The following is a 12,599-nucleotide window of genomic DNA, read 5'->3' as shown; positions in this document are numbered from 1 at the left end:
CACACCAATGGGCATTTTCACACAGCAACAGGTACTCCCACAGGGAACAGTCTTGTCTCAGGCTTTTTAACAGAACATCTTAGTCATAATTTATTAGGACTTAATTTTTTGTTGTTTTATGAGGTTTTGTATAACAATTTCAGCAATGGAAGAACAGTCCCTTGAACCATTTTCTCCTATTCCTTCTTACCCATTTGCACATCAGTCACAGCTTCATGGAAATGGGCTCCATCTCCATGCCCACTCAATCCCTCCTGCTTCAATCCCTTCACGCAAGAGGTAACTTAGGCTGCTTGAATGCCCTGTGACAGTTCCTCAAGCCCTTTCTACCCCATTACTTGAGTCTCTGGTTTTGTCGCCCATTTAGATTCCACATTTCATCCCTGCAAACTGTGTATTTAAGATAATGATTATTAAGTTAATCATAAATAACAGCTATACCTTAATAGGCAGCCACTTGATCAATATAGTAAGAAATACAGAAGCTAGGAGCAACACCACTATAGGCTGCCTCATTGAGCTCATTAAGTAAAACCCACTTAGGGCTCATCCCATCTTGCACGTCTCAAGCCTGTTTCGCAATTTTTTGTCCTTAATGTAAAATATCCAACTCTGCACCTAGATACCTCTTAGCATATATTTTATATCCCCGTACTTTGCTTTCAGAGGAGCCTGGATATCTTCTCTCCTGGGTGCTGGTTATTTCCTCCCTCAGCACAGGCTTAGAGCAGTCCTGTGGAATTGTCCATTCTACTCGTGGTGTTTTCTTTTTGTAGCTGCTCTTCTTTTAAAATACTCAAAGAAATCAGGCCTCTGGACAGGCCAAGAAACGGCTGTATTCATTGGGGACTACCTGAACGTGGCAAAGGAAGGCAAACAGAGAAGTGCATTTTGGGTACACTTCCTGCACCAAGAAGAAAGCCTGGGAAGGTATTGACCAAACCAATTTCTGAAACAAAATGTTTATGAATGCTACTTCTGTGTAAATACGAATGAAAACTGTCTGGTAAGATTAGTCTTACAACTATGATTCAGCTAGTCCAGTGCCTTGTTAGACAGTAGCTTTTATCAAGTTATTTTCAGAAGACAGTACAAGTTTTTACGTGGGCAACTACAGAAATCATAGTCACAGTGGGAGAAGATTGTTTCTTTAGTGTGTTTCAACCTAGTTTACATTTAGTTAGATTTTGACTGATTTTTTGTAGCAAGAATGTTTTATGGCTTTCCCAAATCTCTTGGGCATTTTGGCAATCTTTCCCACCACTCCATGTAACTCTCTACTTTTTAATTTCTGGGAAGAAAAAGCTACTTCACTGTTGTCTTCTAACAGCCATGTTAGTGTTCATTTGCTCATGACAGCTCTTAAGGCCTGTCTTCACCTTTGCCGGTGCTGGGATAATCTCATGGGAGCTTCAATGTCCTTTTTATTTGACTTGTAGCTTTGCATTAGAGAATTAGCAAAATACAGAAGTATATCTCTCTCTCTCTCACAATACCTATAGGCAGAAAGGTGCTTCAGTTGCTTTAATTTTAGCAGCAGGTTTATGCAATGGATGCATCTGCTCTGAAAGCATTAAAGGATTAAAATCACCTATTTGATTCATAAAGGCCTCTGCAGGGGGAGAGCTCTGCTAACTGCTAATTGCAGATTTTCGATTGTTATTAAAGTAGCTTATGAATTATTATGGGTTAATAACAGTATTTTAAGTACCTCTGAGTCAGGTCTCCCTTCAGAGTCAAGAAGAGTTGACTTCAAACACTCCGGTGTCATGAAACCCCCATCCTAGGATTTGATTGATCAGTACAGCATTTTATGCCTGTAAGAGCTATAAAAGAAAAAAGGCACAACTTTAATCACTGCCATTTTAAATGCATCACCAACAGCTGGCTTTGCTTCTGAACAGCCAAGCTCTGCTTTGTAGTGATGTTTCTGTATCACAAGTAGGGCTTCCCAAGTGCAGTCTGCTGCAAATCTGGCTACGCCAAACACTCCTCTTTTTGTTTAGGTATGTTGGGAAAGAATATAAAGAAGAAAAAGGACTACTTCATCATTTCAGTGACGTGGAACGGCAAATGACTGCCCAGTACTACGTGACGGAATTCAACAAAAGGCTGTATGAGCAAAAGGTCCCTACCCAAATCTTTTATATCCCATCTGCAGTACTCCTGGTAAGAACTGTCTTGTAAGCAGTACAAAGGAATTGATGGGAAGAGTGTCTTAAGTCAGTTTTGGTTTTAAAATACTAGCTGTTAAGCAGCTCTAGATGACATGCTGTCATTCATGTGATCTTACCTGGTAGCTGCATTTGCTCATTTCAGGACAGAAGACACCTACCTGCAGAGCTACAAGTTCCTGGGTGAACTGGCAGAAAAGATGCCATGTCCTGTTAGAAGTCAGAAACTTGCTTGTAAATGAAAGCCAGGAGTTACCCAGCCTTTTGTATCATCTAACAGTGTATGAACATCTATTTTCAGGGGTAGTTATGAAACCTGAACAGCAAAGGGACCCATTTTGAGCACCACAAAAATGTCCAAACCTCACAAGAACCCAGCCAGTGAGGTTCTTACAGACAGGTTGATTTGCTGCAGGACAACTTTGAGGCCTTTTCTGCATGCTGCTGAATTTCAGGAACACAGGACTGGAAAGGACCTCCTTGTGACTCATCAGGTCCAGTGCCATGATATCACAGGCAACAACACTGCATAATCCCTTTTTATGCTCATTAAGCCCTATCTTAAAAGCAGCTGTGTTGTGTTCTGTGTTTTAACCTTCATTGCTTCCAATAAGAAATTGTTCTCGAGCTGCTCTCTTGATGTCTGGAAAAATTCTGCTATTTTCTAACCTAAAATTAGTCAATTTATATTTATGGTCTTTCTTGCAACTTCTTTGAGGCCTAGATTTAAGGAAGGAGCAGCAATAACATCCCCTCATAGCCTCTTCTCTAGGCTAGGGAAGCCACGCTCATTTTAGTGTCACCTCAAGATACAGGTCTTTCTTCCCCTGTTCATCTGTGAAGCCCTGAGCCTGTTCTACTTTGAATTCACAATTCTTAAATATTGATGATCAGAACTGTACAGTGTTCCCCTGAGACCCCGCCACACCTTTTGCAGAAGCAATAGGAATCCTTACCCTTAGTGAGACCTGCATTTTTCATGGCCATATCACCCTGGCAGCTCAGTCATCCTTCAAATGGCTATCACAAAAAGCTCTTTTCCTCACTAACAGCCCCTTAGCATAGAATAGGACACCTTTAAACCACAGTTCAATTAACTTGTTGACACAACCTCACCGCTGATCCAATGCCCTACAGCCTGCTCCTTTTCTGCTTGTCCTTGATGGTGCAACCAGTATCTCTCCACCTATGTGGGCCATAGTCATGAGAAGGAAATGCCACTTGCCTTCCCTGCGGCGGAGGGTACGTGGACGCCTGAAGAAAGGCTGGTGGAATTGGCAGGGCCATGAGCTTCAGCGAGGCCACGGATCCATCGGCCGCCTCTCACTGAGGAGCATTTCTGTCCCTCCATCCCAGTGGTCCAGCCTCAGAGATGGGCTGCTGAGAGCCACAAGAACCAAGTGGCTGAGGGCTGGCTGGAATGTGGAGTTATCCGAGAGAGCCTGGGAGGAAGAGGCAGCAAAGTCACGAGAATTACTCTCTCTCGAGCGGCTTGAAAAAACGAGGAGCTTGAAGCTAAAAGTTGCAAGAAAAAGCACTTTGGGGTCAGTCTCTTGAAACAACAAAAACCAGCTGCTAAAATACCCAGCTCAACCAAAGCAACAACCACTTCTGATCGTGGGAGATGCTTGTTTGCCCACTCAGTTCTGAACACGTGGAGTTTGAGGAGGCTGCGTTAGACGTGCTCTCAGGTCTTAACGCATGGAACATACTGGCCTTATGTGTTTCAGGTAACTGCAGCCAGGACAGCTCTTGCTTCTGTCCTCTGTCTTCTGCACAATGGTTGTGAGGACAGCACGCAAAGCCACGAGACAAATGGCCCTGCTGTGCCAGCACCCAGCCTGATCGTTAGAGGCAGGAGCTGCATCTGGGTGACCTGGCACAGAGGTTAAAGCTGACATCCAGCCCCCAGCGGGAAAGTAAAGGATCTTTTCTTTATTCTTATGCTTAACTTTCCCTTTGGCTTGTGTTTCAAATATGGAGAGCTACCCTCCACAGTACAGCGCTGGACTCACTGTTTCGTTATGAGTAGGTATAAGATAGCACGCTATGCATATTACTGTTTCTGTTAGCCATTCTGGCACTAGGTCTGGCTCTATGCCACTCGCTAATAAGGCCTAATGAGAGTCTGGCATCAGTACTTACAAGTCTCTGAACACAGAAATGACTGAAAAAAAACTCAAAACCCTCCTAGTGGTTATTTACACACTGAAGAAGGACCAGGTGCAGGTTTACCCAAATCTTGTCAGCTTTCTAGCTTATTCTTTAGACATAGTCTCCTGAAAGAAATTTCCTATTTGCTGGACAAACTAGGTATTTCTAGAATTTGTTACTCACAGAGTTTGCCCTGTCAGGCTGCCTTTGTGTTGGATCTTGTACCACCCTTTGTTCTAGTTAAGTGTGAGCTCCTCATCTAAACAACCTGTGTTTTGAATCAGCAGTGGGTTAACATGAAGACTCTTTCCATCCATCTTATGATGGAAGGTTCTAGGAGGAGAAAACAAGACTTCCGTTAGAGGAGCTTTAGCATCCTTGTTTTCACATCTCTGCTTGCATGACTGTCATTAACCTCTCTTTTCAGATACTGGAAGACAGAACTATAAAAGGATGTGTGAGCGTGGAGCCCTACATCCTTGGGGAGTTTGTGAAGCTGTCCAATAACACGAAGGTAGTAAAGAATGAGTACAAAGCCACAGAGTACGGTCTGGCCTACGGCCATTTCTCCTATGAGTTCTCCAATGGAACAGATGTTGTTGTCGATCTGCAAGGTTTGTATTACAGTGAACTTCTTTTCTTGCGTGTCCTCTCGTGTTGCAGCATATGCTTTATAAAGGACGTACTGTCTCTAAGCGACATAAAGTGAGGGAGGTATGCGCAGGTATGTTTTTGCCTTGAGCAGTGCTCTTGTTCTCCACTGCATCACAGCGCGAGCACGTGAGCCGCGTGCTCCCAAGCGTGCCACAGCTTCATGCCATGGAGTGGTCTGCATCCAGTTAGGCTAGAGCCAGTCTGCAAGGATGTGTCTTGTGGAACCATCTACAGGAGACCCTCCAAGAGAGGCAGCAGGTTTTGTCATGCTTCTTCCTTCCTAAAATTGGCAAGCCTAAAAACAGGTCCCCTGTTCAGCTAATGGAGAACTGAGCTCTTTGGTTAGGAGCTGAGGATAAAACCTTTCAGACTCAACCTTTAGCGCGCGGGTGTCTTTGGGATAGTCATTGATTAAATATTCATTATGTACCTCTTATGTCAGCAAAAGCAGAACCCTAGGTGCAAACTGGGAATCACCGAAGTGACATTAGCAGAGCGTGGGCTGTGCCAAGCAGGATAATACAAAGGCTGTGATGTTCGATACCGAGATGCATCCTTTCTTCCACAGGTTGGGTGACAGGTAACGGGAAAGGCCTCATCTACCTCACGGACCCCCAGATTCATTCTCTTAATAGCAAAGATGTTTCACGCTCCAACTTCGGGAAGAAAGGAATTTATTACTTCTTTAATAATCAACACGTGGAGTGCAATGAAATCTGTCGCTGCCTTTCTTTAACAAGACCCTCAGTAGAACTGCCAATGTAGACTCGCACAAGACAGTCACACAAAGAATGGCCCATAGGCTGGACAGTATTTTATCCTACACACCCCTTTACGAGCATATTGTGTCTTAACATGTCTTTGTGAGAACAGAGCCACTGAGACCATACCCATGTGAGTCGGGTCGGTCATTACCTGCGGGAGTTTGGCAAGTTCTGGTCTTTGCATCCAGGCTGGTAATACCGTGTTACCGTCCTGTGTACCATCTGAACCTCATGTTGTTATAGCCATCTGTAAGAATTAACAGAAGAACATAAGAAGAGTAAGAAAACAGCCTCCCAGATTCACCTAGAGGTGTACTACAAGGCTGTATAAACTTCTAATCCATTCAGACCCAGTAAGGGCAATAGGCACCATCTGCTCTTTGGACATGGAATATGAGATGGAGTGAGACAGAAGCAGAGAGTTGTATTTCAACCATCTGTAAAATTTTCAGAAACTCGCATAAAAGCTTCAGGGAACACATGGTAATGTTTTGGTGTGCTTCAAAAATAACAAAGTTTCTTTCAGAGGTGTGTACGTATATGTGCATATGTGGCCACACAACATCTAAACAGGTGGAAATACGGTTTTAGCTGTAACAGACAAGAAAAGTCTGCTGCTCTGCAAGGAAAAAATTGTTTTCTTGAACCAAGAGATGCTTTACGTGAATAATTTAGGACTGCTAGATTTAACAAACTCTCCGAAGACTTTCCCGAGAGAAGAACAGTTCTCACTTAAGGAGGGCACATCGCTTCTGCCTGTAATGAAACTGTGAGCACCACCAGTTTGGTGACCAATTCTATAACTAATTCCCACAAATAATCTCACTGGACGTGAGCGTAGCCGCTTGTACGAAGGAGCAGTCCTGGGGGGAGTCCAGCATCTAATAAGCACAGACTAAGCAGCCTCAATGCCACTTTTGGTTCCAGCTAGGCAGGCAAAGCACCCCTCCCTTTGAGCCTCCGTCATCCAGCCTCACAGAGCTGTGCGGTGGAAGGTGCTGAGGAAGGAGCGGTGCCTTTCCCAGCCGAGTCCCCGACGGAAGCAGACAGAAGGAGACTTGCAATTTGCTGCCAGTAGCAAGGACGATGCATCGTGCCTCAGTGCTGGTGGAGGCACAGCCTGCAGAGCTTCCAACCGGCTGCTTTTCTGGCACATCCCAGAAAATATGTTTCAGAAAGTACAACAGATGTCGAATAATATTTAAGTGATATATTTGCACACTGACCCTACCAACAGCCCACACCGAGACCCTGATCCCCCCACCCCGCTCCCCTTGTACAGCCAAAGACTAAATTTGTACCTACACGATGGGGGGTTTTCTTGACAACTCTGCCTGTGCTGGGAACACGCTGTACTATCACACATGCAACCAGCTGCAACTTAGTCCTTTAACTCCAACATTTTAGCGGTATTTTTGTTATTGTTTGCGGTTGTATCGAGCGTACTCGGAGAGCCCCTGATTTTTAACACCGGGACTGAACAGCCCGTGGCATGTATGCTGGCCACATGCTTCAGTAGTGCCTGCCTGGGTTAGAGGCAGCTGCAGCCTTTTACTTTTTATGAAACAATCTTTTGTGGGGGCTTTTTTGTTGTTTTGTTGGGGTTTTTTTTAAACTAAAGCTTGCAATTCATTCACATGACCTCCTTCGACACCTACGGCAATTCACGTACCGATAACCACTCACCTACCTCCAAGATAGAGTTACTCTGTCACAGTAAATTTCAGAAGCACACAGAGGAAAGCAATGCCCTCCCAACTTTGTGAATTCTAGCTGAACAGCTGAAATCTTATTTTTTTTCCCGCACAGGCTGGTTAGCTGAAAAGAGTCAAACCTGCTGGCATAGTCAGATAACATATACATACGCTGTAGAGAAAACAGACATAAAAAAGAGGGGATGGGAGCTCCTCACACAAAATGCTGCACCCCTTCAATGCTGAATTAAGCCGACTGGAGTGTCTGGTTGAAATAAAAAAAAATATTGGCAATATTGCCCAAATTCAGACTGTGATGAAAGAAGCAATTTCAAATCAAATAAGCTGACTAATGGATTTTGTCCTAAAAAATTCAGCTGTCCATTTTGTATCTGCTGCGGACAGGCTTTTAATGAGCTACCTGGCTAGGATGAGTGGGCTTCAGCCTTCATTTCCGATGGGTGATTAACCTGCACGGGCTTACAGGAGGATGCTTGTTTCAGCCTCTGTCAGGGCTACATTGCAGATTTTGATTAAAAGCAGAGGGCGTATCTTTGCATCTACAGGTTGCAGCTGATTTTCTATTCCACAGGAGAAGGAAAGTGATCTTATATTCTTCCAGCACGTCTTTCCTGGTGTTACTAGCCTAACCGGCAGGCAGAAACGCTACTTCTGGGGAAATTCAAGCAACAGCTACACATATCCCCCTTAACAGTGCCACATACGGCTGGAATAACGCACAGGACTGGAGCTAACGTTCGTTGCTGCCTCTCCAGCCAAAATAAACTATCATGAGACCGAGATTTTCCTCTTCCAAGACTATGCCAGCACCTCCAGAATATGTGTGTGCGCACGCATATGCATGTGCACTCCCACGTGTGTTACGGGGTTTTTAACTTGAAAAATGGTAGGTAGCTTTCCCGCTCCGTCAGCAGCGAAAAGCTGCCTTCATTTCAAATTCTCCTCTTCTCCTCCACAGCCCTGACGTCCCACTGCCCCCGAGCTCAAAAGCTGGGATCGTTTCTTTGGGGAGATTTTCCTGATGAGAAAGGGAACACAGCATCAAACTTCCACAAAAAGATGGGTCCCCGACAGAGAGTTAGCCGTAACAAAACCATCCGCTTTTGTTTCTGCAGCCAGCAGAGATTTTTAGGCTTTTGTTCCCGCTTTTTAGCAATGCTATTGTTTTCTAGGTGATGTTTGTGCCGAGTTGTTTGGAAAGATACCCTATCACTGCACTGGCCGATTAGAACTAGGTGTAAAGAGGGAGAAGCAAGAGAAGAAAAAAAAATTAAATCTCTTTATTATGGTGCATAAACCTTCAGTGTTGGGGAGCTGGGCAGCTGCGCAGGAAGAAAAATGCATTCAAAAATATAATGCTAGTGTGAATAATCCTTTCTCGAATGCTGCTTGCAGACTGCTTCAGCTTTGTCAGGTGAACTTGAACTGGGCCATCAGATTTGCTGCCGTTCCTATTGCACACTGTCTATCACCCCGGGGCATTCACCATCTTGACTGTTGTTAAAAGCCAGCAAACAATCCATCATTGAGCCGGGGAGTCACTCGCTCATAGAAAAGTAAAATCGGCATGTGACGGTACACTCGGCCCCAGTGTTTCGCAGATTAAAGTGATACATGAAAACTCACGTGTTACTGGGAAGATTAAGTCCGTTATCTTGTTCTGCAGCCAATAAAGGACGGCCTTGTCTGCAGCGGTAGGGAAACGCTGGCTTTAACCAAGCGACAATCGCCGTGCATACATAGCTTCGTGCTCCGGCAAAAGAGAGCGCCGAGCTCTAAAGAGGAAACAAAGCTAGTTAGCAAGATCTCGGGAATTAATAGGCAGCAGAGATGCTGTGTTAAAGCCTCTCTGCAGAGGCTTTCCCTTCTCTATAGAGACAATTAAAAGCAAAACAAAACCTCCCGGACAATCTCTGCAGAACAAAGTGTCCTAATGCGCTGCCAACAGCTGGCCCCGCAACGTCTGCTGTAATAGCACATGCAGCTCCGAGACCCCTGAAAAGTAATGCCTTCTCCAGCTTAGGCCTCCTGTTCAAAGAAAGGGAAAAAAAACCTGTATTTAGATATGCTCCTGAATAAATCGACCTGCGGGAAATTTTAATATTTTGATTTCTTCCTCATATTCGCATTTAGCAGCTGATTTCTTTTGGTGGTTTGTAGCGTACATTTTACCATCTCAGCCTAAGTTATGGCTACTCACAGTTTAAAGTATCAAGTATCAGCTTGTCCAGTTCCCTGTTAAAACCAATATCATCATATTTAACCCCGTAGCTTCTTACTCTTCACAGGCTTGGGCACAAATTCAGAGGTATCAGTCCTTCACAAATGCAGGCACTCTGTCTTCATCCAGGGCTTGGATACGGGAAATCCTGGATTAATGTGCTCTATAACCTCATCGCCTGAAGAATTTAGACACATACGTGGCCCGAAACACACAGAACTTAAATAATTGGTTCATATTTGTGGTATCAAGAGGTGATTATTGGGGGAAGTAAATAGTTGGCTCAGACTGATGATGGAGCATATAATATTTTGGCTGGAAGTTTCATCTTAGAGCTACTGACCAAAAAAAAAATTGCCGTTCTGCGATTTCCTCTGGTTTCAGAAGAAAGTCATTTGAACAAAGCAAGACTTAGGGAATACTTTTTTTTTTTTTTGGTAGAAATTCACTGGTTTATATTAAGTAACTTGCTACCAAGAGTGCTTTTTGGGCTTGATTAGTTCTAACACACTCCAAAGTCCAACATAAGAGCTCAGCATGAGCATTAAGAGCCAGTCACCCTGCGGTCTCTACAGAATGAGCGAAACTGTGTTGTGCTGGTACAGTGAAATATTGCCGTTAACTGTAGGGACATAAAGTCTGCAGAAACTTTTCCTCCTCTCAGCTAAAGCAGCCAACTCAAGGACGTGAGTTTACGGTGGAAGGGCTGCAGTAAGTCGGGCACAAAAACGTCCCGCTCCTGACAAGGTGCTGACACGCTTTCCTGCCCTTCAGGGAAGATATTTGGTTAAAGAGGTTTTTCCCACGTACCTTTCCGCAGGTATCCGGGTGAAAGCCAGCATGTCATGTACCCATGCATAAAAGTTAGTAAATTTGATACCGAGAGGGAACAAGTTGATGCAACCAAAGCCTATTAACCACAGGCAGAATGATTTTTCTCGCTCTTTCGCAGATACCTGGCATCACTACGAACCAATTTGGGGAACTTCTCTTACAAAAGGTGCCGTGTAGAAGGGAGACCCTCCGTTATTCCGACATAGAAGGCTGAGCCAGGCTTGCCTCCATCCCTCTCTCTCCGAATCAGCAGCATCCTCAGCCATTAAGGCCAGCGGAGAGCGGGCACGGGGTGACCCCTCCAGCTGTGAAGCAGCAAGGCAGCACGTCCCCGCTGCCATAAACCCGGCATCAGCTGCCCCGAGAGCCCAGCTGCTGGATTTAGGCATCCATCCTTTACCAGAAAGAGCTATTCATGGGTACTGAGGGGAAAGCTTCACGTCAGCAAGCTCAGAAAGGCAGCCTGCGCCGCCAAATCTCTTCTGCGTGGCAAAATTCGGCGCTAACGCTGAACGCAGCAGCGCCAGCCTCCTCGGCGATCTCCTTCCCGCTGTGTGGCTTGGTAGCAGGGGTGGGATTGCTCTTCCAGGCACGGGACTGGCACCCAGCACGGGCATTTTCCCAGCCCACCCTGCTCCCCCGCCGGCAGAGCCACGGGGGGACCCCGCCGACGCTGGGGGAGCTCCCAGGGCAGGGAAAGCAAGCACGCACAGCTGCATCTCTAGGCGTTGGGTGCGCCTTGGGAAAAGCGCTTACAGGTGGTGTGACGTACTGTTGTAACCGCCGCTCCCTTGAAATACCCAGAACGGGGATATTCGCAGCAAAATATTGACCGATAACCGCCACCGTCACTTGCTGCCTTGCAGGGAAGTCCCTGCACCGGCACCCGGGTGCCTTCCCCAGCCCTGCAGGGAAGCCCGCAGCCTGGGGACGGCCCGGCGGCAGCGGCGTGCTGCTCTCGCCCCTCTCCCGGGAACGGCACACGCCACCCTCCTTTTTTCCACTTGCATGAAATCATCTCCCGTGTCCCTCCGCTGAGCGGGAGCAGATGGGGCTGCCGGCCTCCGCAGCCGCCCGCTGCCCCGGCTCGCCTGAGCCCGTGGTTCCTCTGGCCCCCCCAGCCTGCCCACGGCGACCCTCCGAATAGAGCTTAATCCCGTTCTTTAATCGGAAAACGTCTCTGCCAAGCTGTTTTTAAGACGGAGCCTATCTTTCATCAAAGGACACTGGGTTATTAATAATACGGTTATTGCTAGATCCCGCTTCACGCCTCCGCTCGGAGCAGCGCGTGCCGCGGGACCGGGGCGCCCGCAGCAGCGAGGCGGGGGCACAGGTCCCGTAGAGGCAGGGCCAGCACCCCGTTCCCTCCCCATCAAGGGCAGGGTAGCCCCAGCTGGCTGCGGGTACCGTTCCTCCCTCGCTAACAGCCAAGTGAAGCCCAAACTGCCGTGCCGGCTACCGGGGCTGCCGTCCCCTCCGAGCAGGCCATCACGTTAATAGAGGTTGATTTGCAAACGGCGTCGCCCCCCCCCGATACCCCCCTTTGCCTGACTCCCGCTTTTCTGCTCAATGGCACAGATGCTGCTTTGTGCTGCCCAGGCCCAAGCGGCTATTAGCAGCAAATCCAGCGAGGGAAATTAATGAAGGCGACTACTAATAAAAGACAGCTCAGGACAGCCATACCAACTTGCTCCAAGCAGTAATTAACTTTTTTAAAAACTCATGAAGGTAAATATGCCATCAGCTTTGGTCTGATCTCCCTTCTTTTTTAATAAAAGGAGGGGGAGGGGAGGGGAGGGACGGGGGACGGCTGTGTGTCGCAGCCGCCCCAGCACCGTCCGTATTCCCTCCCCGCACGCTGCCGGCCGCTGCGAGCAACCTTCCGTCACAGGCACGCTCTCTCATTCAGCAGGCCCGAGAGATTTCCCCCCCCCCCCCCAATCAATTTTTAAAGGCTTTATTTTAAACCTTTAAGCATCGCAAGACCACTGCCTCTGTTTAATCAGCAACCTGAATTTGGGACGAGGCGGCACGGGGTTGCCAGAAGTTTGCTGGACCTGCGCAAACGTTGCAGCGTCGTAGG

General features: G+C 46.7%; 1 protein-coding gene across 8 annotated transcripts in view; it reads left to right on the top strand.

The window, feature by feature from the left end:
* ALPK1 (alpha kinase 1) overlaps positions 1-12,262 on the top strand; it is a 63,125-nt gene extending 50,863 nt beyond the window's left edge. For 6 of the 8 annotated variants that reach the window (XM_072862958.1, XM_072862961.1, XM_072862962.1 and 3 more), the window contains 4 exons: positions 777-930; positions 2,007-2,169; positions 4,756-4,942; positions 5,551-9,570. In XM_072862958.1, coding sequence (XP_072719059.1) covers positions 777-930; positions 2,007-2,169; positions 4,756-4,942; positions 5,551-5,747 — 701 coding nt within the window. In that variant the 3' untranslated portion in view covers positions 5,748-9,570. Of the gene's footprint in view, positions 1-776; positions 931-2,006; positions 2,170-3,904; positions 4,215-4,755; positions 4,943-5,550; positions 9,571-10,634 lie in introns of those variants that run through there. The other 2 variants (XM_072862963.1, XM_072862964.1) reach the window with 2 other exon arrangements.
* Positions 12,263-12,599: the final 337 nt, after the last annotated feature.

The sequence above is a fragment of the Ciconia boyciana genome, chromosome 5 (genome assembly GCF_034638445.1).
Source record: "Ciconia boyciana chromosome 5, ASM3463844v1, whole genome shotgun sequence".
Lineage (NCBI taxonomy): Eukaryota > Metazoa > Chordata > Aves > Ciconiiformes > Ciconiidae > Ciconia > Ciconia boyciana.
This window is presented reverse-complemented; position numbering and strand designations above follow the sequence as displayed.